Below are 22,596 nucleotides of genomic sequence, written 5' to 3'. Positions count from 1 at the left end.
TTTGACAATGGCGATTAGTAGAAAAACTTTCCACAAATACACACTGCATTTTCGTGCTTTGCGGTGGACCAAAAGTGGTAGGGAAAGCTGATTTGTCATCTTTCCTGTTTACAGGCCAGTTTTGCGTTGAGTTTGGAAATACAACTGGATGCTAAAAATGTTTAAACGTTTGTTCAACAAGAAACGCACACGAATAGAAATCTCGAAGCCACAGAACTTCGAGCACCGATTCCACACTGGCTATGACAAGGAGACTGGCAAATTTCAAGGTCTACCACCGCAATGGGAAGCCTTGCTTGGGATTCAAAGAGAAACACCAAAACGACCAAAGCCGATCGTCGACCCAGAAATAATTACCCAAGTCTCACCTATTCGTAAATCTCAATGGAATTTGATGAACTCTGGAAAACCAGACACAAGATTTATTTCCGTCTCCAGGTCCAATTCGCTTCGAAATTCGTTTCGAGTAACTCCTAATGTTAGACCTGTGTCTAAGTATCGCGAAAGATTAACTCCTGAAGTTGACGAATTCGAAGAAATCGATTTTGGGCTGACATCGAACGGAAACGTTCCAAAACCGAACTTTAGCGAACAGAACATCAACCGCCGCCGATTTTCCCAAGGTTACGAACGGTCTCCTTCTGAAAGAAACATCATCCAACGACAAAGTGTTCCCGCTATACAGAGAGAAACATCAGCTAGTTCGGATTATGGCTCGGCGAGTACAGATTCAGCCGGAGAAAACGCTGGCGATGATCTTGGAAGTTCCTCGAAGACGAGACTCATGTACTCCGATTCACTTGTTACTCATGAACAGTTCCGTAAGGCCTTGGAATTGGTCGTTACCTCGAATAGTGCGCCAGAAAATCTCGAAAATTTTATTAAAATTGGCGAGGGTTCTACTGGAGTAGTCTGTCTCGCCCGAGACAACAAAACGAGAAGACAAGTCGCTGTGAAAAAAATGGATCTGAAAAAGCAACAACGAAGAGAACTTTTGTTTAACGAGGTAGGATAAACAAATGCTGAAGAACTAACATTTGATATCTTGCATTGTTTGGCGACTTTTAGCATTTTTTGCGGTCAGTCGCTTATGTAGTTTTTTTCCTGGATCAACTCCAAATCACGAATCGAAATTAAAGCTATTTTAAATTAGGCAACTCGAAATCAAATCGCATCGGGTCTTTGACAAACTTTCCGCAAATTTGATTGTTTCTTTTTCTTGTTTTAAAATAGTCGTTATCTAGTTTCTCATCACCCGTCAAAATCTTTAAAAGTTTTAATGTTTTCAACATCGTTTGCATTTGTAACTTGTTGTAATTGAATATGCCAGCAAGTTGGTCCATAACTACCTGTAATCAATTAGTGTTAAATTTCACTTTGTCATACGTTGTTTTCTTTAATTGAATGTCAATTTCGGACTATCTTGTTCAATCGGAATGTTCAGCGTTCTTGGAACGATTGTAGAATACGCATCCATTGTTGCCTTCCCTTACAGTCTCCCAAAACACAATATTTGTTATGAAGCGATTTTGTTACCGATTTGTAAAGCCATATTTTAGTTTGGCGTAAGAAGCTGGCTTCAAAAATCAGCATACCAAAAAATCAGAATTCATCGGAAATGTATTAATTTTTCTTCCTCGGCAACATTTTTGCCATGCAATACTCACGTGAAAGTAATTCTTTGTTTTAAAGGGTGGTGTCATTTCAAAACATAAAAATGAAAGAATTTATTTCCTTTTGTGCTGCACAAGAACAATATCTTTTTTTTTCCTGAATAAAACAAAAAAACAAAAACAAGAACCGACAGTGATGTATTGATAAATTGATTTCTGGATGAATTCCCAACGTTAAATATTTTGCTAAAAATGTGAAAGTTCATGGAAATTTGCTGTAGGAATTAGAGGAGGAAAATACAACTTACATTGTGGAGTGGACCTACCAGTAAACAGGGGCACCCAACGTCAATTTTCGGAAATATCTGTTCGGAAGACGATTTGAGATCTAGAATTTTTCGGAACCGTTGTAGTAAAGTTTCTTGCTTCCCTGCCTGTCCTAGGATTTTCGAACATCATCTAAAAAATGGTATAATTGCCCATTTTTAACTGATTTTCACCCTTAAAAGGTCACCTAGAATTTTCGGGAGCCTTTTTTCTGGCTGATTTTTCAAAAAGGTAAGTTTTGATCCCTATAATTTTCGGATCACTAGATTTTGAACTATATTCTCTTTGGGTGCCCCTAAGTAAATTTCTTCTTCATTACCCAGACTCCCTCTTGTGAAGTCCTGTTGTTGCATTCCTTATCCAGTGAGTAGGAGGAAATAGGTTAATGTTGCAAAATAACAGTTACTATTCTCAGTGGTAATAATAATAAATGTCCTTGAACTCAGTGAAGGTTTATTATAGGTGGTGATTATGAGGGATTATCCTCATCCCAACATCGTGGAAATGTATGGCAGTTATTTAGTTGGAGATGAACTCTGGGTTGTGATGGAATTCCTTGAAGGAGGATCCTTAACAGATATCATTACTCACACAAGGTAAGGAAACCACTACCACACTTTTTTTTTGTTTGGTAAGTTGAACATGTTTTACCTAACCTGCGATCAGGCTCTATTTTAGTTTTGTGGGGTACGTACTGTGGTGTTAGCGAAATGCAAAACAGAGCCTGACCAAATTCCTCTTCAAAATTCCTCCTGCCCACTTTTTTTGATTGATTGACATGTCCTTCATTGGCCAATCAGATTTACTTCCATTACACAATACATGTGTGGCTGACAGATGCATGCTATTTTGTTTTGACCAGAGTTATTTACCATAGGAGGAATTGTAGATGAATGCGAAAGTTACCTTTGCGTTCAATTTAAGAAAAACACGTTTAAAGCATGGGGAATGTCACTTTCTCTACCTTTCGAAGGCTATATTGCCGCAAAGGCCGGTGTAATTCTTCCTCTGAACTTTACTAAGCTTGACATTTTAATTTGTAATCGAGATAACCTAGCATTTTTGTCGTTCGACGGTTTGGCAATAGATGTTTAAAGAAAAAAAAGAGAAATACAGTATACGTGTTTTAATGTGGTTTTTTTTTCGGGTAATCTTGAATTGCAGTGTAAATTCTAGAATTGAGCGCAGTAAAATCATGATAAGTGAGCTTTACATGAATTGTACGTTAATTTTTTTTTGTTTCTGGAACTTGCGAGTTTTTACGTCAACTCAACTGGAAATATTATGAAGCAATCTTGACTCCAAATTGTACAAACAAACCATCATGTACAGTAAGTAAATAAAGCCGTTTGATATACAGTTATTCAAAACATGCATTCATGTAACTTGCGATTTCAACGGCGTATATACGTCCTTGTCTTATCCAGGAAACCAATATGCATTGGCTTTCATTGCCATTTGAAAGAACCAGCTACATTGTATTTAGCTTTCAAAACATCGAGGAAGTGAGTGCCAATGTAATTTCAACCACACGGCCACAGAACTTGATGTAACAGAATCACTCATGTCACTCTTTCGAGAGATTCAAACCCAATTCTGGACAAGTTATGAGATGTTTCAGATGGCATATCTCCATTTGTACAAGTAAAATCAAGTTGCACTGTTCACGTCATTGTAACAAAAAAAGGCAGCAAATTTCTTCATACGCTGATGGCGTATCAGTCTTGAGGACTTCACGAGAGCTGTGCACAATCACGATGACGTTTTCACTTCTGGTGTTTTAACAGCCAATCAGATCAATCTGGCCCAATTTTAGCAAGCGACGACATAAGAGAACATATGCGCGAAGTTAAAAATGGGTTTGATCGCAGGTTATGTTTTACCCCACTCCTCACATAACAACATTTCCCAAATTCCCAATTCTGCACAAATTCAGGAGACAAATAATTACGATTATAAATCATTCATGACCTCCCAGTATCCAGGCAGGTGGCAATTGACACAAAATATTTGAAGATTTGACATCTCCAGAAGTGGGCATCTCTGTGCTCTGTGGAGTTGTTGCTTAAATTTTGATTTATTTTGTTTAGTTTATCTGAGGAGCAGGTTTCCTGTGTATGCCGTTCTGTGCTCAAGGCCTTAGCATTTCTTCATCCTCAAGGAGTCATACACAGGGATATCAAGAGTGACAGTATTCTTCTAACTCCAAGTGGACTGGTTAGTTTTACTATTTTTATTTCTGTTCAATCCTTTTTAATTATGAGTTATTTATTAATTAAGTAATTCATATTTATTAATTAATGATATTAATAATTATTATAAATTATCAATAAATAAAGTAATAAATTAATGATTAGAGTTGACGTTGATTGACCAGCTCTCAGTTGGATTTAATCAATAGCTCACAAGGTGGTAGAGCTGTGCAGCTCAAATCACATGGTCATAGGTTTTTTAATCCTGTTCAATCCTGGATTTTTTCAGGGTTGCTTGCAAGTTCTTAAATTGCTTATGTACCTGTGATGATTATCTTTTTTACTTTCATTTCATGACCATTCGACAGTTGAAATTCTAAGAAAATGTCAAATATTCTAAAAATTGCTTTATTCGCCTCTTATGGGATGATCTAACTCATACCCACAATCAATCAGCTCCCTGGTAGCTTAAAGGGGCTATGTCATGTAATTTTAGAGTGTTTAGGGGAAATCTTTAGTTAATCATGAGTTTAAAACTCGAAATGGGAATGCAGGATTTCTTTACTGATAAAATTATTGTTACATCACAAACAAGATGATTCTGAGCAAAAACAACCTGTATCCAAAAACGCCGGGCCAACCTTTTTCAAGATTACCAAATGCAGTCTGTTTCAATCCTGTCCATCCATGCTTATTTTTCCTTTTGTTATATATATATTTTTTATGTTTTTGAACTGTTTTAAGTGGTTATTGCAATGTTTCATTCTCCTTTTCGGGCGTCATGAAATTACATCATTTTGCATGACATACACTGTACATTGTAGCAGACGGTCATTGGTTTGAATTTTGTTCAAGTTTTTTCCAGGCCTGCTTGTTTAATAAGTTGTTGTTGTTGTTAAGTTAGTTCATTTTATGCAAAATTGATGTTTGAGGAAGTTTGAATTCTATCCTGTGAGGGATTTTAATTTTGTTTTCAAGTGAGAGGTTTGTTTAATTTACTGGCACAGTGCCAATTATTGAAAATGATTTCAGGAGGTCATTAAATAATTTTCACTTTTTTATCCTCCAGGTAAAGCTTTCTGATTTTGGTTTTTGTGCTCAAGTGACAGAGGAAATGCCAAGACGAAAGTCACTTGTGGGAACTCCATATTGGATGGCACCGGAAGTTATATCAAGGAATCCCTATGGCCCTGAAGTGAGAATTAGTTTCTTTTTCTTGAGGAACACTTACTTGATGCTTACTTTTGTTAATCAGTGGTTTCAATACAAATGCAGGAACCAACAGTTGACAAAAAAGAGTTGACTACTTCACTCAGAGAAGTGTGCTACTTTTATCCCTAAATTGGAGTTATCAACCCATTGACACCTCAAGCACCACAGGCCCTAGGTTCAGCCACAAAAATCCGGATTTTTGGGAGACTTTAAGATGCTGAAAATGTTTAGATAAAAATTTAGCAAGTTTCAAGATTTTTAGATCATTTATAGCCAAAAAATAATTAATCAAATTAGAGATTGAAATAATGTTTTTAATTTCAAATGAGGGGGCAGAACCCCTCTACAGTGGCAGAACAAACTTTAAGAGGTTTCATGGCTCCATGCACAGTGGTTTTACCATGCAGTTATGCTTCCCACAATTCTGTGGCAGTTAGTTATGGCAGAGGCATACTTAAATACAGTCTCAACAATCGGTTATCCACAAAAGCTATTGTGTAGGCGGCTTGTTTTAACTTATAAGGATTTTGATATTGATATTTTGCATGAAAATCTTGGGATTTTTTGGTAATATTTTGAGATTTTTAAAACATTTTTGGGGATTATCGGGATAGATTTTTTGTGATTATTGTAGCTTCATGTAAGCCTAGGACACCCCCAGTTGATGAGTTAATCACAAATGATAGTCGCCTGGTGTTAGACAGAATAAAATCTGTCTCACTCCCAGGGGTGAATGGGTAAGACAGATTCTGTCAAACCTAAGGCAGCATTTACATGAATGTGGTGGTTTCACATTTGACACTGCGACAATGCGGTTTGGAAGTGTTTACATGGAATGATCGTTTTTGCCTGAAAACCAAGGGTGTCTGGAAAACAAAGACCTCTAAGAGCCCTGTTATAAAGACCCTAACCCTAATTAAACTAGGCCTTAGCCTAGGCCAAGGACAAAACTTGTCCCTGGCATTTGTGTTGTGCATGCAAATATTTCTGCCAATGTAAGCTTGTCCAGAAAATACTGTAGTAGCTTGAAAGCCAATCATAGTTTGTGGGACAATCGCATTTACAGTAATTTAACCCTTTACCTCCTTGTTTAACACCAGACAATTTTACCGGTGAATGGGTTTAACCCTTGACTCCCAGAAGTGATACTTAACAGATTTTTTTTTCTCATTGTGCAAGCGGGCGGAATTCTGTGGATCCTGCAATTTGATTGGCTCTGGAAGTGGTGTTTCCAAGCAGCAGGTTCTGCTCCACTTGTTTTCCTTTTTGCTCGGGGTAGCAAAACACCCTGTAACTAGTGCCACATTATCAGCTGAGACCACAAAGTCACCCTTTGCTCTTTTCTTAACAAACTATGCCAGCGGTGACGTACATGAAAATTGAGCCTGCAATCGTTTCATGGAAAATAGGGGTGGTCAAAGATGGCACCCAAACTTGAGATTTCATTGCTGAGGAAAGCTGATGTTTATTCCTTATTTTCTGGAAGTTGCATTGAATGAAAAGTGATCAGAGCAAAAGGACATTAAAAAAAGGAATTTATTAAAAGTTCACTTGTCCAATGGACAACCTTTGGAGTTATCATACTCATCCAGACAGGTTTTTAGTCATCTGGGAATATAATTCCGTAAGACTCTTGGTCGGATGCGCAACACATCTCTTCAAAATTCTTCATGAAATAACTATGGGCTAAACTGCAGAATACCTGGCCAGTCATTTGCATATAGAAAAGTGAATGACAATCAAAATTTAATAAAGATAACCCGAAAAGATTTGGGGCTGGGTCAAGATGAATAGGACATGAGAAGATTGGATCAAGGAAACACAAAACAAGATGGCGTTGAACTTGAAAGTTGTGCAGTTCATCAGCAAATATGTACAATACATTGATGTGGTTTCCTTGCTTTTTTTCCAGGCTGACATCTGGTCTCTTGGAATCATGGTACTTGAAATGATTAATGGAGAGCCACCTTATTTCAGTGAGCCTCCCTTGCAAGCAATGAGAAAACTCAGAGACATGGATCCACCAATCACAAGAATCAATGAAGAGATACCAGTATGTATAATTATATACTATGCTCTATAGTGCAATTCTGCCTCAACAAGGCTCTTCTTTCAAACAGTAAGTCACCCCAAGCTGATTGCAAAGGTTATCCTAGTCTGAGCCAGGGTAACTGCAGCTGTTAAAGATTTCTTAAAGACAACTTGCTCACCTGGGAAATCATTTTGGTGGTTTCCATTCTGTTTTGGCAATACTTGCAAATTGTCATCGATTAACAAGCACAATCATGTAGTTGTCCCTTCCTGAGTTTAACGCCCAAGTCGCCAGTGGAGGGTAGGTGCCCAAGAAGCCTGGGGGCTGCAACCGCAGTCACATCCCCAAGGCGCTAGACACCCGACTGGCCTGCCCAACCCGCAACCAAGCCACGAGCCCCCTGTGCTCGGCCCCCCTCAGGCACCCGTCACACTTGAGCCAGATAGCTCAGTGGAAACAAAAACCACTAAACTCCTAATCTGACTCACAACGCCACGCCAACAGAGCAACAAACACGCTGCAAACACATGGGACAACAACGCATGCACTAAGCAGGAATACTGCTGAACAATGTCAGCCCCAGGGCTCCCACAACCTAAAGAGTGCTGCAAACGCTACAAAAACGCATCAAACGCTAACAAACGCCTGCAAAAACGCTACTGACCGGACTAGCTCCCGGTCGTAGACCATTTAACTATAACAAACGCTACAGAACGCACCAAAACGCTAAACAACGCTACCAGACGGCCAAGACACTAACAACCGCCTGCAAAACACTACTGACCAGACTAGCTCCTAGTCGTTAACTGTGTTAAATTTCATTTAACTATATGCACTGTTGATTAGTGTACTGTTAATTAATCCCCTTGGTAGTCTGGGCACAAGATTTGTGTTGGGAATTGGCTCAGATTTCATAATCAATCATTGGAAAAAATTGGATTGACGCAACAAGGTCCCATGTTTTATGAGTCAATAAATCAATGAGTCATGAGTCAATGAGACTCACAGTCAATATAGCAATAATTTATTGATGAAGCCTAAGCCCTTGTTTCAGTGATTAGGCCTAAGCATTCTTGGAAATTTAGCTTTCATTTTATGGTTTGGTTAACTGCACTAACTCATTGACTCATTGACTCGTACACTGTAAAATTAATAGTGTACAATCTGACCCAACCGATCGATCATGCGATTATAGAGCAAGTTTCAATAGAGTGTCTTAGAACCAAAGCCAAAATAATTACTTTGGCCAATCAAAAAGTACGGAGACAATCCAGTAAACAAGTCAAAACTCTAAGTAATTACACATAGCCGACAAAAAGCGCCAGAAAATGTGCACACGGAAGCCAAGATTGGTTTTGGTTTCACTTCTGATTGGTCGAAAAAATGACGTAAGAACTTTGAACCAACCACTGAGTGAAGCAATGCAAAACCAAAGTAATTCACTAATTACTTTCGACACTAAATTGAAATCTGCTCTAATCGGAAAAATAATCAACTGAAGATAAAAACCCTGTACGTAGGCCCTAGAGTGGTTTTTAATATTATTTTGTTGATTAACATTGGTTTACATAATGATGACCAGATGATCTATAAGGGTTTTAACCTGATGATTAATAAAGGTCTTAAACAGCCCTTAGCATTATTGGTCAAATAGTAATTTAGGTTCTGGAATGATGAAAATAATGAGATAATCTTTTTGCAAATTATGTGAATGAAAATACAAAATGGCGCTGGACAGTTCGTGTGTTTTGAAACAACACAAAAAAGAATGAAACTAATGAGAAAAAGGGGCTTCAGTAGATGTTAGCTGTAAGTTGTAAATTCCAAAAAAGATAACACAAATTTTAATATCTTTTATTTGTCACCAATGTTTATCAAAATTTTTCTGCGATAATCGATTGTGTATGATTCAGAATCAATTGTCGCATCGCTTAAAATTTTCGATCAATGATTGCATTATCATAATCGATAATCAGGACACGTCTACATGAGAGACACTCTACCTGCTTGTCAACACAGTTTAAGGTTGTTTTTGCATTTCCTTTTGCAGATGTCTCCTCGACTGTTGTCATTTTTACAAAGGACTTTAGTGCGCAACCCAGCTCAAAGAGCCACAGCATTTGAACTCTTAAATCACTCTTTTATTCGTAGCACGTCAAATTCGTCATCTCTGGCTGACATGATGAAGAGCTTTCGCCACAGTGTATGTTAGGGAAAACTTGTCAGAAATGACAATAATTTACTTAGGCATTCGTAGTCACTGATACTGTAGCTAGACCACTTCAAAATGATTGGTTGCTTCCTATGAATGGAAGTGAAGCTGTCTGCTAATTCAGATGCTGACCTCACTGCTTTAAGTCATATTGTTGTAATATTAACAAGTCTCCAATTACATAAGAATTGCAGAGAGGCCCAATGAAGTGAAAAATATCTTTTTCTTATTTTAATTAAAGACCTTTAAAAATGATGATGAATGGTGTTTTCTATTTCAGAATATCTTCTCTCGTTTTGCGAGATATAAGCTTTTGTTCAAGAATTTGCGACGTATCAAACTGTGCACATTCCTGTATTAAATCCCAAAACTGAGAATATCTCCGAAAATATTGAATGGGTCTTGTTCAAACTTAGCACCAGTAATGTACATCAGATAAGCCACAAAGTGACACCATTAACATGTTGCCATGGCAACACTCGTTTCCAGTCCCTCCTTGCAATGAACCAAATATCGGATTTTGAACAGATACATGTAAGTACATGCAGGCAGATGGTCAGACTTGAAACGTGTGTGCTGCCTGTAATGCTTTACATCTTTGTATAAGCTTAACAAGAGTGAACATGTTTTATTACGACGACAAACGACAAAATGAATCCTGCGTTAAGTAGACCCAGCAGCCAAAAATGGTTGTCATGGCAACCGCATAGTGGGTATCATTTTTTGCTTTGCTATTCCAATACTCCAATATTCTGGGAGATATTCTCAATAATTGTGATTTATAATATTGCAGTCATATGTTCAGTTTATTGCATCATCAATTTTTGAACAAAAACTTGAATATTTCTGGAACAAAAGAAGATAAATTTCCAAATTATTATTCAACACATCGTGAGAATGTCCAAATATGGTCATAGCACGCTTAATATTCGTCGTGCGTACTCAACGTACATCCTGCGATGTCCGAAATCTTGTGTGTCATGGAGAAAAATGGTAGTGTTTCCAGCTTTTTTTCCCAATAAACATAGAAAATTGTGCTTTGTCATCAATTTTATTATTAAAACAATTATCCAGCTCAATCTTGCGGAATATCACCTGATTTTAGCCAACTCGGCCTACAGCTCGTTGGGGATATTCTGCGAGATTTCGCAGCATAATTGTTAAAATAATATAGAACACCATTCTTATTCATTTTGAAAGGTCTTTAATAACCCTTTGATGTCCAAACCGGCTGAAACCGGCCAGACTTAGTATTTTACTCTGTCCAACGCCAGACAATTTTACTCGTCAATGGGTTAACCACTCACTGAAAAACTGTGTCCTCATTAAGGTAAGCAAAGACATTTTTCACTTCACAGGCACTGTAAAAGGTCACTGATAGGCTTGTTTCCATAATTTCATACTGGCTTGTTTCCATTCATACTGTAGACAGGGGATGGACAATCTGCTAGCCATGTAAGTCATGCATGTGAGGCACAAATCACTTCTGTTAGTCCTAGATTCAGAAAATTGATGCAAAGTTATGTTTAATTGAGCCTAAACAAGGTTTAGGGTTACATGAGGCCATTACACTGTATTTATATTTAATTGATTATGCCTTGCTGGTAACACTACAAGTCATGTGAGCCATACATATGAGACATGTTTAATACATCAGCTTTAATTTACTGCGCTTTTATTTAGAATTTTATGCCTCAAGTACGCCAACAAAAAGATTAGGGTTAGGTACCAGTTCCTACTGTAAAAAAAATCCAAGAATTTAATATTTGCAAGATAAGCAATATTATTGAAACCGAATTGAAACTGGTAATTCAAAGCAAAATTTAGAATTTTAGAAACTGGTTTAACTTTCCAAATCAATATTATTGTGAATTACCTGCAATTCTGTCTCATTGTGTTGTCCACAAAAATTACATAGACTGTACATATGTCTTTTACTTTGTGATTGCCAGTATTATTATTTTTTTAAAGTTAATTTGAATTCCTACAGAGAACTCCTGTTGATAAATAATTTACATGCTTTCACTACTTGGTAATTTACTCAATTTCACTAGTATTGTCTCCATGATGATGATGATGATGATGATGATGATGATAATAGTAAATGCTTACACAGAGACCTTGGTGACTTTTGTAGCAAGATTTTCAAAAATTACCTACTGGTTTTCCAAGTTACCTGCCACTCTTCCGTTGCAGTGAAATGATGTAGAGTTTAAAAAGAATTAACAAGTTGTTGTCACTGACTAAAAAAACTTTCTATGAACGTTTCGGTTAAAGTACTATAACCTTCTTCAGCATAAAATGGCTTATGAATGTAAGTGAGTGCTTAAAAAAGGTGCGGAAACATCACTTGGGATTACCAAGGGCCTTGCAAATGTCCCCGGGGGGGCGGGCACTTTAGGAATTTTTGGATGGGGATGTGCTGCTGGGACCCTGGAACACTTAGCCTATACCAGAGCTAGTTCAGCTGAATTTTGCTAACCTATACTAGAGTAAACTCCCCCCGATTTCCGTCTAAATTCCGATTCTTGACAGTTAATAATATCCAGAGGTGTTTCATGATAGCCATTTATTGACACTGTTGAGGCTGAGTTACATAAACTTAAACTTTGCTGATTTGATTTTTTTATATTCTTGAGTGGGAATTTCTGGTTTCCTTAGTCTTGATAAAATCTTCAACCGACTGGTCAGTTTCGTGAAAAATGATACCCTATTCTAGAACGAAAGGCTATGATTTATATACGCTATCCTAGAGTAAACTGCTTGAAAACCATACCCTTCACAGCGGCACATACCTATATAGTCCATATATGGCAAGTCTCTTCCATCAAAACAAGCAAACAATTTTAATTGCATTCAGCTAAACCAGTCCAGTGTTAAAAAAACTCAAAAGTTCTTAGTTGTAGCACCCATTTAAAAACAATCCTAAATAATCGCCCTTAGTATTAAAGGAAATCCTGAGAACTTTTACAATGTGTAGTTTCTCAAAGATAAGATACTGAAGGTGCTTTCGCCACATCGTTGTGCATCTAACTACATGTACATGCATTTCTGGACATATCTGGGTACTTTTTTCTAAATAAAATCTTTGAATTACGAAGTTAATAAAAAGAACACTGTCACACCACATGGCTCGGTTGAATGAGCATATGACTACCATGGGGGTGGTGGTGAGTTCGATTTCAGCAGGACTAGCACTCAGGGTCCTTACATACTGTAACTGAAGAGAAAGTTCTGCCTTTGAAATATACATCTGCAAATTTTTAACTCTTCTTGGATAGGGACAATAAACCATTACCCCATCTCACAATCCTTGTTCATAAACTCTGTGGGACATAAAAGAACCAACACACTTTTTGAAAAGAACAGGGCATTGAGTTCCCGGTGTTGTGGTTTGGCCTGAATTTTGGGGACCAAAAGTTCATTAGCGTTGTACCACTTACAAAATTAGTGAGGGCTAACACTTTTAGGTGCTGCCCTCATTAAATAAAGGGTTTACTGTTAAATCATACTTTACTTACAAAAGGTGATGATTACACATTAAATTAATAAAAAGCAAAACTCTCCAAAGTGGACACATTTTGCTGATAATGCCTTATTCAGAGAGACTTGTTTCAGGCTCATTCTTGCTTTAATGAAAACATTAGCTCTAAATTGACCTGTAACAAATAATATATCTGGCTCCTGTATTTCAGCAGCGTTGCTAAAACGAGGGTAAGGGTAAGGATACAAATACAGAAAGTATCCTAAAAATGCATAAAAGCTAACCTTAAACTTTTGTTTACACCTAATTAGGCCTAAGGTTCGCTTTTAGGCATGTTAAATTTAGGATACTTTTTGTATTCGTATCCTTACCCTTACCCTGACCCTTGGTCTTACCCTTACCCTTGTTTTAGAAACGCCAGTATTTCAGCGAACTAACTTGCAAAATAACTTGAGGAATAACTTTCCTATTCTGGGCATTGGTATAATTATGTATTTCTGATGTCATTCATACATGACTTGAATCTAACGTCTGATAAAAAGACTAAATTCAACATGCTCTTTAAGGCATTTTAAAAAGAAAGAAACAAATCTGATACCTCCCTTCTAAACTTGAGAGACAAAAGACTAAGTAAAAATTATTTGACAGCAACACAAGCATTAAAAAGTACAGTACATGTCAATGAAAAAATTTGCTACATGTCACTCCACCAAATTACAATCAGGAAGGCTCTTCTTTTCCATCCACAAAAAAATTCAAAAGGTACCAATCACCTCCGTGGCCTTCCTCGTCCACGCCCCCCTCGCCTCGCTGTTGCCTCCATGTAACCACTGAATATTGCATTAAGTGGAAGGTTTGGACATGGATTAATAAGCAGCTGCCTGCAGTTCTCAAGAAGAACATCTCGTCTGAGGGCATTGACAAGGGACATAAGATCTGAAAATTGCTGGTCTGCTAAGACCAGAGTACTGTCCTGTAGCTTTCTCTGCAAAAGAAGTGAATTTAGAATAAATTCAAGGTCAAATAGGCAAATTGAGACCATGCATGAGCAGTTGACCCAGTGCACCCTCCTTTGTAACTATGTTTAGAGCAACCTTTACATTAATGGGCCAAAATGGTGTTGTACAACTTCTGAATGCACAAATGTTTGTTTTAAATACGCATCTGGCCAAACAAGAGAAAAGTCCACATCTCTGTAGACTTCACACTCACTGGATGAGGTCTTTACATTCCAGATCCACTGAGTTGATTTTACATTTGTAAAAAACAGATAGTACATACAGTAAAATAGTGGTAAAATTGGAAATGAAAACCACAGATATCAGGAACTTAAAACTTTCAGACTCGTGTGACAGTGTAACATTACCAGGCTGACCTCAATTTGAATCTGAACCACACCACTATTGCTTGTCTTTACTGCCAATACAAATACACCTTCGTGAGCTCGAGATGAACTGATTCTGATGAGGAAATGACCTGGGGACTGGTTACCAAGGAGATTTTCAGCTTCAGTTTCATCCAAGTGGCCTGCAAACCAACTGGGAAAACAAACGAGGCATACAATTTAACTAACCAGAGAAATGTAAGGGGATGTGTGTTTTCAATAGATCCTTTTAGTGCTCACACTAAGCATTTTGAGTCCTACATAGATTTTTAATGAAGATATATACTTATTTAATTTGGACTTATTAAAATTTAACTTAGGCCTAATTTGGCCTAAACAAAGTTTTTAGGCCCATGGTTTGGGTTGTACCTAATTTTGATTGGAAAACATGCGCCATCATGATGATAGAAAAATGCCTTTTCTGTTGACTTTAATTATATTTTTATTCTCCAGTAATGGTAGACGAATATGGTTGGGCTGTCTGGTGGTCCTTCTGATACAATCCTTGTTAAGATTAAAATAATTAATAAAAAATTGAGGACAATTGTTCTTTAATTTGTTCTTTCTTCACTAATTATGCGAGAACATGATTCTCTTGTCCATAATATATAAATTTTCAATTCTAGCTGGAGTTTTTCTAATTTGCTTGAATTTAGAGAATCACAACATTTCCATAACTGTGTCACAATAATCTGATAGGTAATATGAAAGTCTTATAGACTTTGTCCACAGTTTGCATACTTATGTTCTTTCTGGTGCAGCCAAGTATGCCTATCCTTTCCCCTGCTTTTCATAGTAAGTTACTTGACATGAGCTAATTCCATGTTAGGCACTCATCCATTACAACACCCAGGTATTTACATTCGGCAACACGGTTTATTTAAGTTAAATCGGAAGGTCATGGTACTATCCCTTCGACTAGACTGCCTATAAAAGACTGCAATCCCACTCACCTTTCTTTTGTGCCTTCTCGCTTTGAAATGGACTGTTGCATCAGGTCATACATCTTGATAAAATATAATGCATGATAATATTATTAGGCAAAATTCAAATTATAGACAAAACATTAATAAGATTTAAAAAATAATATTTTTGATCTCCTCAGCAATTAACTTTTAAATGCATGTTGCTAGCTGTATATAACGTTGATGTTTATTACTATGTATAACACATACAGTATAACCAGAAACCCATAAGGGTTGAAACGTGTAACGCGCGTTCACAGCTTCCGAATATTCAGTGCGAGCTGATTGGTTGAGTGTTTCGGTGCTAAGTACCATATTTGGAAACCCCTAGCTCTTGTTGTTCCAAATATGGTACTTAGCACCGAAACATACATGACTTGTATGATATGCCGTTGTACAATATGTGAGCCATCAAGTCAACATGCAAGCCACACAGTTATTGAAAGCTAACCGTTTTAAGATGGGGGGTTAGACTTAAATACTGTTTGTCAGCACAATTTGAAATGGGTGCTTAGACTTAATTGCGATACTCACAAGATTTTGCATGGCTTGCTGGCTTGCAGTTTGTCAAGACCCTATGATTCTTCACACCCTAAAATATTGTGTTATCTTCACACATGAAAAGATGTTGCTATGGTTACATAGTAAATCACAAACAAAATCCAAATCTTTAGTCAATCACACAATCAAAAATTAATGTTAGGCTTCATAAAATTTAAATTAAAAAAAAAAAAACAATGACTGTGCACAGTACAATCAATCAATCAATCAATCAAATAAAAAATGGTGCACACCCATCAGAAAAGTTCATTTAAAATTTAAGGCTCTCTGTTAAATCAAGAGTTCAAAAGGGTTCAACAACAAAGAATTAATATTGGCTAATGTATTGAAGTAAGCACCTTTTGAAGGCATCCTTCAGGCCCTTGTTTAAATGGTCCAAACAGAGCTACAAGCGTAAGAAAGCTATCCAATCTAACATAGTTGTCTTTAGCTTGACCTTTAATGAAAGAAAGCAGAATTGGTGAGTATCCATAGTTAAAAAAATATATCTATTAGAACTGCAACTTTGGAAGCGATATCTCAAAACCCAGGAGGTCCAAGAAGTTGTAATTTTGGCGTCAAAACAAACCCCTAGGAAATCATTTATTATATATGGAGCTTGAAGATTTCCCGTGCAGTTCACAGTCTGCTGAATAACTCCTCCCCCTAGTTGAAAGCCAATTATGCTGAGCCAATCAGCATTCGGGCACATGCTAAGGTAGCAAATTGCGCATGAAGGCTGTCAATTGACACCCAATCCTTTTAGGTGTGATCGGCTTGATAATTTATGTTAATCATTTTTCGCATGCAGATTATGGCGGGAAACAGAATTTTTTTTTTTTTTTTTTTGGGGGGGGGGGGGGGGTTATACTTCACAGCTCACTGATTCAAGATTTGCAAAAACAATAAATTTGAGTGAGACAAGACACCCTTGAGCGAGACACCATCTTCCAGCAGAAAGCACACTTCAAGACCACATGGCAGCATTCGCGCTCCAGACACTGGCACATTCTGGATTACATCCTAGTGCGCCAGAAGGACTCACAGGACGTGCTTCAAAGGCGTGTCATGCCCAGTGCAGACTGCTACACCGATCATCGACTGGTTAGAGCAAGACTCAGGCTGACCATCAAGCCACAAGTAAAGAATAAAGGGCCTCGAGTGAAGAAACTACCGGTTGACAAACTCCAGGGACTCAAAGAGGAACTCCAGAACAGATTGGAATGAGCATCTAAACAACACAGATGATGGCTTATTGGAGGAGGACCCAAGCCCAGAGGTTCAGTGGCAGCGGCTGAAAAAAGTTCTCCTGGAGACATCAGCAGAAGTAGCAGGTTACTCAACCAGGAAAAATGGGCATTGGTTTGATGAGAATAATGAGCAGATACAGCCAGATGACCAGGGAGCTAAAGCAACCTACAAAAATGTATGCAGCACAGTTGAGAACAAGCTGAGAAATATGAAGAACAAGTGGTGGATGGCCCTTGCAGAGCAGGCTCACCTTTACGCAGACACTGGAAACACCTGTGCCTTCTACGACTTCCACAACAGTTCCACGTAGGTCAGATGGGGCAGGTGAGGCACAATGGTGACCTTTCCGTCTCCTTCCCCATCGTCAACGGCATCAAACAAGGATGTGTCCTCGCACCAAATGAATGCTCTTCGCAACCGTCTTCAGCATGATGCTCAGAGAAGCAAAGGAGGATCTCACAGAAGCAATTTACATATGGCTCCGAATGGATGGGAGTGTCTTTAACCTCCACAGACTCATGGCCCACACCAAAACTCTTGAGGAGGTGATCCTTGAGCTGCTCTTTGCAGACGACTGCGTCCTTCTTGCACACAGTGAAATAGTCCTGCAAGCAGTTGTCAACTGTCAACTGCTTTGCAGATGCAGCGAAGGCCTTCGACCTGACAATTAGCCTCAAGAAAACTGAAGTACTGTACCGTGGAACCTACAACCCTCCAAGCATCAGTATTAGCGGAAACTTGCCGAAGACGGTTGAGCATTTCACATACCTTGGGAGCATTATCTCTAATGATGCCACTGTCGCCAAGGATGTTGACAACCGCTTAGTGAAAGCTAACACCTCCTTTGGCTTGTGTGGAAGAATCACTCACTGCACCTTGCAACGAAGATCCTGGTCTACGGAGCAGCAGTGGTCACCACTTTCCTTTATAGTTCCGATGCCTGGGTTCTGTACCGGAAACAGGTGCAGCTTCTGGAGCCCTTTCACCAACAATGCCTCCGGTCCATCATGGGCATCCGGTGGCAGGACTATGTGAATAACAATGAAGTCTTGGAGCGAGCCAACATTACCAGCATTGAGGCCATGCTTCTGACCAGAGAGCTACACTGGGCAGGCCACCTGTCTCGCACAGAGGACACGAGATTGCCCAAAGCCATGTTCTATGGAGAACTGTGCCAGGGCAAATGACAAAGGGGCGCCCCTAGAAAGCACTTTAAGGATCAGCTGAGATGACAGCTTCGCGCAGCCGAAATCCCGGAAAAAGACTGGGAAAGCAGAGCCAGAGAATGCGTTAGCTGGAGGGCACTGGTAAAGCGAGGCTCGGCAGCATTTGAGACAACCAGGAAAGAGACCGTGGAGGAGAGACGTAGAAAGAGGGAGGCTTCAGTCTTTCGGTCCCGAGCCCCCCTGCCCAAGGATTCCCATGCCCAGGGTGCCAACAAGTATGCAGATCAAGGATAAGCCTTCACAGCCACCAGAGGGCTTGCCATCAGGGACAACCTTCCCATTGATCCTCGGACTTGAGGAACCAGCCATCATCATCAATTTTTCAAGTGACATTTTTGTCACCATCACCATCATATTAGATTTTAAAGGTAGTCCCTATTATCAGTCAATTATATAATCATGTTTAAAAGGAAGGGAGAAAACAGAAATATACATACCATATTCAATACGCAAAACTTTACAGAGAAACTTTTCCACATTTCCTTGCTGTATCTCTTTTGGGCACAAATTTTTGGCAGCTTGAATAAAATTCGTCCAGTTCTGTGAAATGCAAGACTGTTAGGTTGTATGTGTAAAATAATAATATTAATTAAATTAAAGCTTAGGACTATTACTTCACTTTTAGGGGAGGAGAGGAACCTTTTTCAGTAAATGTAAGTTCAATGGATCACATATCTGTTTAATAGGATGATCCAACCAATATATCCTCAAATCTATTTGATTATAAAATGACAGTCGCTAGTCAGCAACTTGTTGACCCAAGCAATACATCAACTGATCTTTCAACCAATATTTCATTAACTGTTGATTTACTACACGGTTATCACCATGTTGGTAGCAACTTCACAAGTCAGCAACTTTTTTCCATAAATTAATTAAAGAAATAAGAAGAAGGAGCAGGAGAACAGTGGGATCCGAATGAAATTAATTTATCTAATTCATTCCTAAGTAAGATGAAAATTCATTTTTACAATGACAGCATGAAGTTGTGTAAAGTAACATGATTTGCCTCTTGAAATGTGATGTTTGGTGGAAATCTTTTAAAAATTGCATTCCCTTAGAAACCCCTACAAAAAGGGACCATTAGCAAACGGGCCCTCGTGTTGATCAATCAGTTTAATATAGTTATACTCTACTCAAATCAGCCACCAACTCAACCGTGAATTGGTAGCTAATAGTCAGTAATGATCAGTAGACCTCTGGTGGTAGCTAATAATAACAAGGAATAATCGCAAATGTGATGTCATTCTGCAAAAAAACAGTGAAAGAGACCCTTGCAGAATATTTTCTCTTAACTTCAAAACATTCCCTTTTAATACCTTCCTTTCATAGTCCCCTGGAATGTTAAGCCAGAAACGTTTGGATTCATCTGACAGAAAGTCCTCATCTATGCAACAAGCAAAATGACATTTTAAAAGGGAATTCACGGCAAACATTATAATCACACTTGAAGTAAGATAAGCTGATGTCAGTCACTATATATACAGGGGCTACGTGATCTTTCCAGCTACAGGAGTAACACATGCTCCAAATCTAAAAGAGCACACCAACCCCTTTAAAATTTGTCATCACTCACTCCCTACTTCATCATCATATAGTTACAGTCTTAGATCTGGTACTTGTACATCGCAGTCTTGCATCACCAAAACTAAACGCTTTTGGACAGGAGCGAGGATGGCACAGTCGTTTAGTGCGCAGCCTTGGTGGAGGAGGTCCAGAGTTCAATTCCCGGATCTCACATCCTTGTTTAGACTTCTTTCTGTTCTGTGTAGCTTAATAAGTAGCTTTAAATACCCGTAAAACAGAGCACTGAGGGGGGAGTAAAATGAGCGCACCATCGACCTCAAGTTTGTCAGTTGAATTACTGTTATGAGTTATCGACGTTAAATATGGTGCTTTACTTTACTTTACTTTTATTTTACTTTTGGACCCCTAGGTGTCACCGTACTGTTACGCATGCTTTATAAATGCTCTGACCTTAGTGAGTGTAATTTAGAGTTTACTGCAAGAAAGAAACATTATCTACATCTATGTGTGACTGTCAGAGGCTTTGAGGTTAAATTTCATTATGTTACAGCAGACAGTCGGTATTTTTTGTAGGTCACAAGACTCACAAGTCAGTTTTACAGGAGACTGTTGTAACAAAATTAATGCTAAAAGAACCTAACCCTTTCTTAATGCTAATAATAGGCCTTATTTTGGCCAATGTTATATTTAGGAAAGGGTTAGGGTTGTTTTAGTGATGTTTAAAGACATGAATGGCCTATAAACCTGACCTGTGACCTGTAAAAAATACCTGCCTATTATGTTAAGTCTTAACTGTTTGCTAAGACGTAAAACTTACAGGTTGGCCAGTAATTACCACCGGTAAATTCATTTGAATAAAATTGTCCATATGAAGGTTAACAATAAATCCTTAGAACCATACAATGTCATTTATGGAACCTATTGTAGTTGGTTACATAATAGTACACAACAGCAAGTTGGTTTTTCGAGGGGGGCATTGAGGCCTTTAACAACCCAGTGCAAATTTCACAACTCACCTGCTTCCTCAAGTGATTCCCGTGGATCAAAATTCCCCTTGGGTACGTCGCTGCAGTCAACACAACTACAAGTCAAAGAACAAGACTAAAATATCACTGTGACATTATTATTATTACTATTATAATAATAATAATAATAATAATAATAATTATTATTATTATTATTATTATTATTATTATTATTATTTGATTTATTTATTTAATATTTATTTATTTATATTTTATAGACCTAAAATAGTTGAGACAAAAACTACCCCTATGTTTTAAATTACAAGGTTTTTAATTTTTACGGGACTGAGATTATTTTCTATTATGCAGGAAAAGAAAAGAAAGAAAATAGTAAATCTAAAATAAATATAAAAATGACATACATGAACAAACACAGGGTACCAACACAGACACAACATAAAGCAATTTAAAGTACACAGTCAAGTCTGAACAAAACAATAATTACATTTGGTTTATTTAGTATTGGAAAAAATATAATTTGAACAGTCCTTTCCTAAAAGGTTTCTTGTTTGGTTTAATTTTTAGTTCAAATAGAAAGAGGAATGTAATTCCAGAAATACTGACCAATAACAATGGGACAGAATTTCCGATATTGATTTGAAAAGGTGGAATTTGACGAGGCTCAGTGGAGGATAGTGAGTAAAATAATCTTATTGCTCAGATATTATTAGGGAATTATGTAAAGTGTGACAATTTAATGTGATTGGTACAATCATAAAGGAAAAGACAGGTACCGGTATGTAATTTAATGATATAAAAAAACTTTAAAAGACCAAGATTAATTCAGTGAGGGGTAATATGTTCACAGATAGGAACATCATTTTATAAATAATTCGGACAACCTTATTTTGTAGTTGCTTCACAACATCAGAAAGTGTACTGTCAATATTGTAGTTATTCCCCCACAGTATAATACGTATACAACTACACGTTAAGTAGGGATAGATATTGAAAAGAGAGGTGAATGTGCCAAATCGCCTAGGAATAAATTAATCCTTGCTACATTATTTTACTCAATGGTTGCACAACATTAACACACCTTGCATTTCCAGAATCTTGCAATGGCCAAGACAAGCTATTTGCACAGCTGTCACCAGTAATGCTTTCTTGAGTTGGGGATTTTGCCAATAACTTTACATGCTCGACATTCACAAATTTCAATATGTCATCTAACACATCTGTACGATTCACATCAACAAGTATTTTCAACAAGTCGCGAGTAGTTGTTTCAGTGCATTCCCTTAACAACTCAACAGTTGGATTCTCTTTTTTTTCTAGCTGAGGAATTATTCTTGAAAACTGAAGTCTTGAGGCTACTACCCTCCAGTCATTGCCAGACTCTTTGTGAGGGTTCAGTGACTTTGAAAACTCATGCTGAAGTTCCCAGCTATAGTCTTTTACTTTCTGTGGGAGACCGTCATGTTCAAGCTGTATGTAAAAGCACCAAAAGAAGTCAAAAATTAATACTTTATAGGAATTGCAGATTGATCATATACATGTACTTAAAGGGAACCTCCACTAAAATAACAAAATAAATTTAAACCACAGAACATAATGTTTACAATTAAAATTTTTCAAACTTTTTCCAATGAAAGTGATTGTATCT

At 37.8% G+C, this 22,596-nt stretch overlaps 3 protein-coding genes across 4 annotated transcripts in view; 2 read left to right on the top strand and 1 right to left on the bottom strand.

The window, feature by feature from the left end:
- On the top strand, positions 1 to 11,705 carry LOC137984742 (serine/threonine-protein kinase PAK mbt-like). The gene is made up of 6 exons (XM_068832003.1): positions 1 to 1,006; positions 2,403 to 2,536; positions 4,031 to 4,157; positions 5,202 to 5,327; positions 7,257 to 7,397; positions 9,427 to 11,705. The coding sequence occupies exons 1-6, from the start codon at positions 149 to 151 to the stop codon at positions 9,586 to 9,588; spliced, it is 1,548 nt and encodes a 515-aa protein (XP_068688104.1). The 5' UTR covers positions 1 to 148; the 3' UTR covers positions 9,589 to 11,705.
- A 707-nt stretch (positions 11,706 to 12,412) lies between these two features.
- The window catches only part of LOC137984744 (uncharacterized), a 16,673-nt gene continuing 6,489 nt past the window's right edge, over positions 12,413 to 22,596 (bottom strand). The window contains exons 4-11 of one of the 2 annotated variants that reach the window (XM_068832005.1): positions 22,030 to 22,418; positions 20,982 to 21,031; positions 19,758 to 19,825; positions 18,876 to 18,978; positions 16,321 to 16,418; positions 15,410 to 15,462; positions 14,448 to 14,610; positions 12,413 to 14,057 (exon numbers count right to left, since the gene is read on the bottom strand). In XM_068832005.1, the coding sequence (XP_068688106.1) occupies positions 13,842 to 14,057; positions 14,448 to 14,610; positions 15,410 to 15,462; positions 16,321 to 16,418; positions 18,876 to 18,978; positions 19,758 to 19,825; positions 20,982 to 21,031; positions 22,030 to 22,418 (1,140 nt within the window). In that variant the 3' untranslated portion in view covers positions 12,413 to 13,841. Of the gene's footprint in view, positions 14,058 to 14,447; positions 14,611 to 15,409; positions 15,463 to 16,320; positions 16,419 to 18,875; positions 18,979 to 19,757; positions 19,826 to 20,981; positions 21,047 to 22,029; positions 22,419 to 22,596 lie in introns of both variants that reach the window. The other variant, XM_068832004.1, reaches the window with a different exon arrangement.
- Positions 14,648 to 22,596, top strand: part of LOC137984740 (zinc finger CCCH domain-containing protein 14-like) — a 91,834-nt gene continuing 83,885 nt past the window's right edge. Inside the window, exon 1 of the mRNA XM_068832001.1 lies at positions 14,648 to 14,658. The gene's annotated coding sequence lies outside the window, so the exon portion shown is untranslated. The remainder of the gene's footprint in view (positions 14,659 to 22,596) is intronic.

Source organism: Montipora foliosa, chromosome 14, assembly GCF_036669935.1.
Source record: "Montipora foliosa isolate CH-2021 chromosome 14, ASM3666993v2, whole genome shotgun sequence".
Taxonomy (NCBI): Eukaryota; Metazoa; Cnidaria; class Anthozoa; order Scleractinia; family Acroporidae; genus Montipora; species Montipora foliosa.
This window is presented reverse-complemented; position numbering and strand designations above follow the sequence as displayed.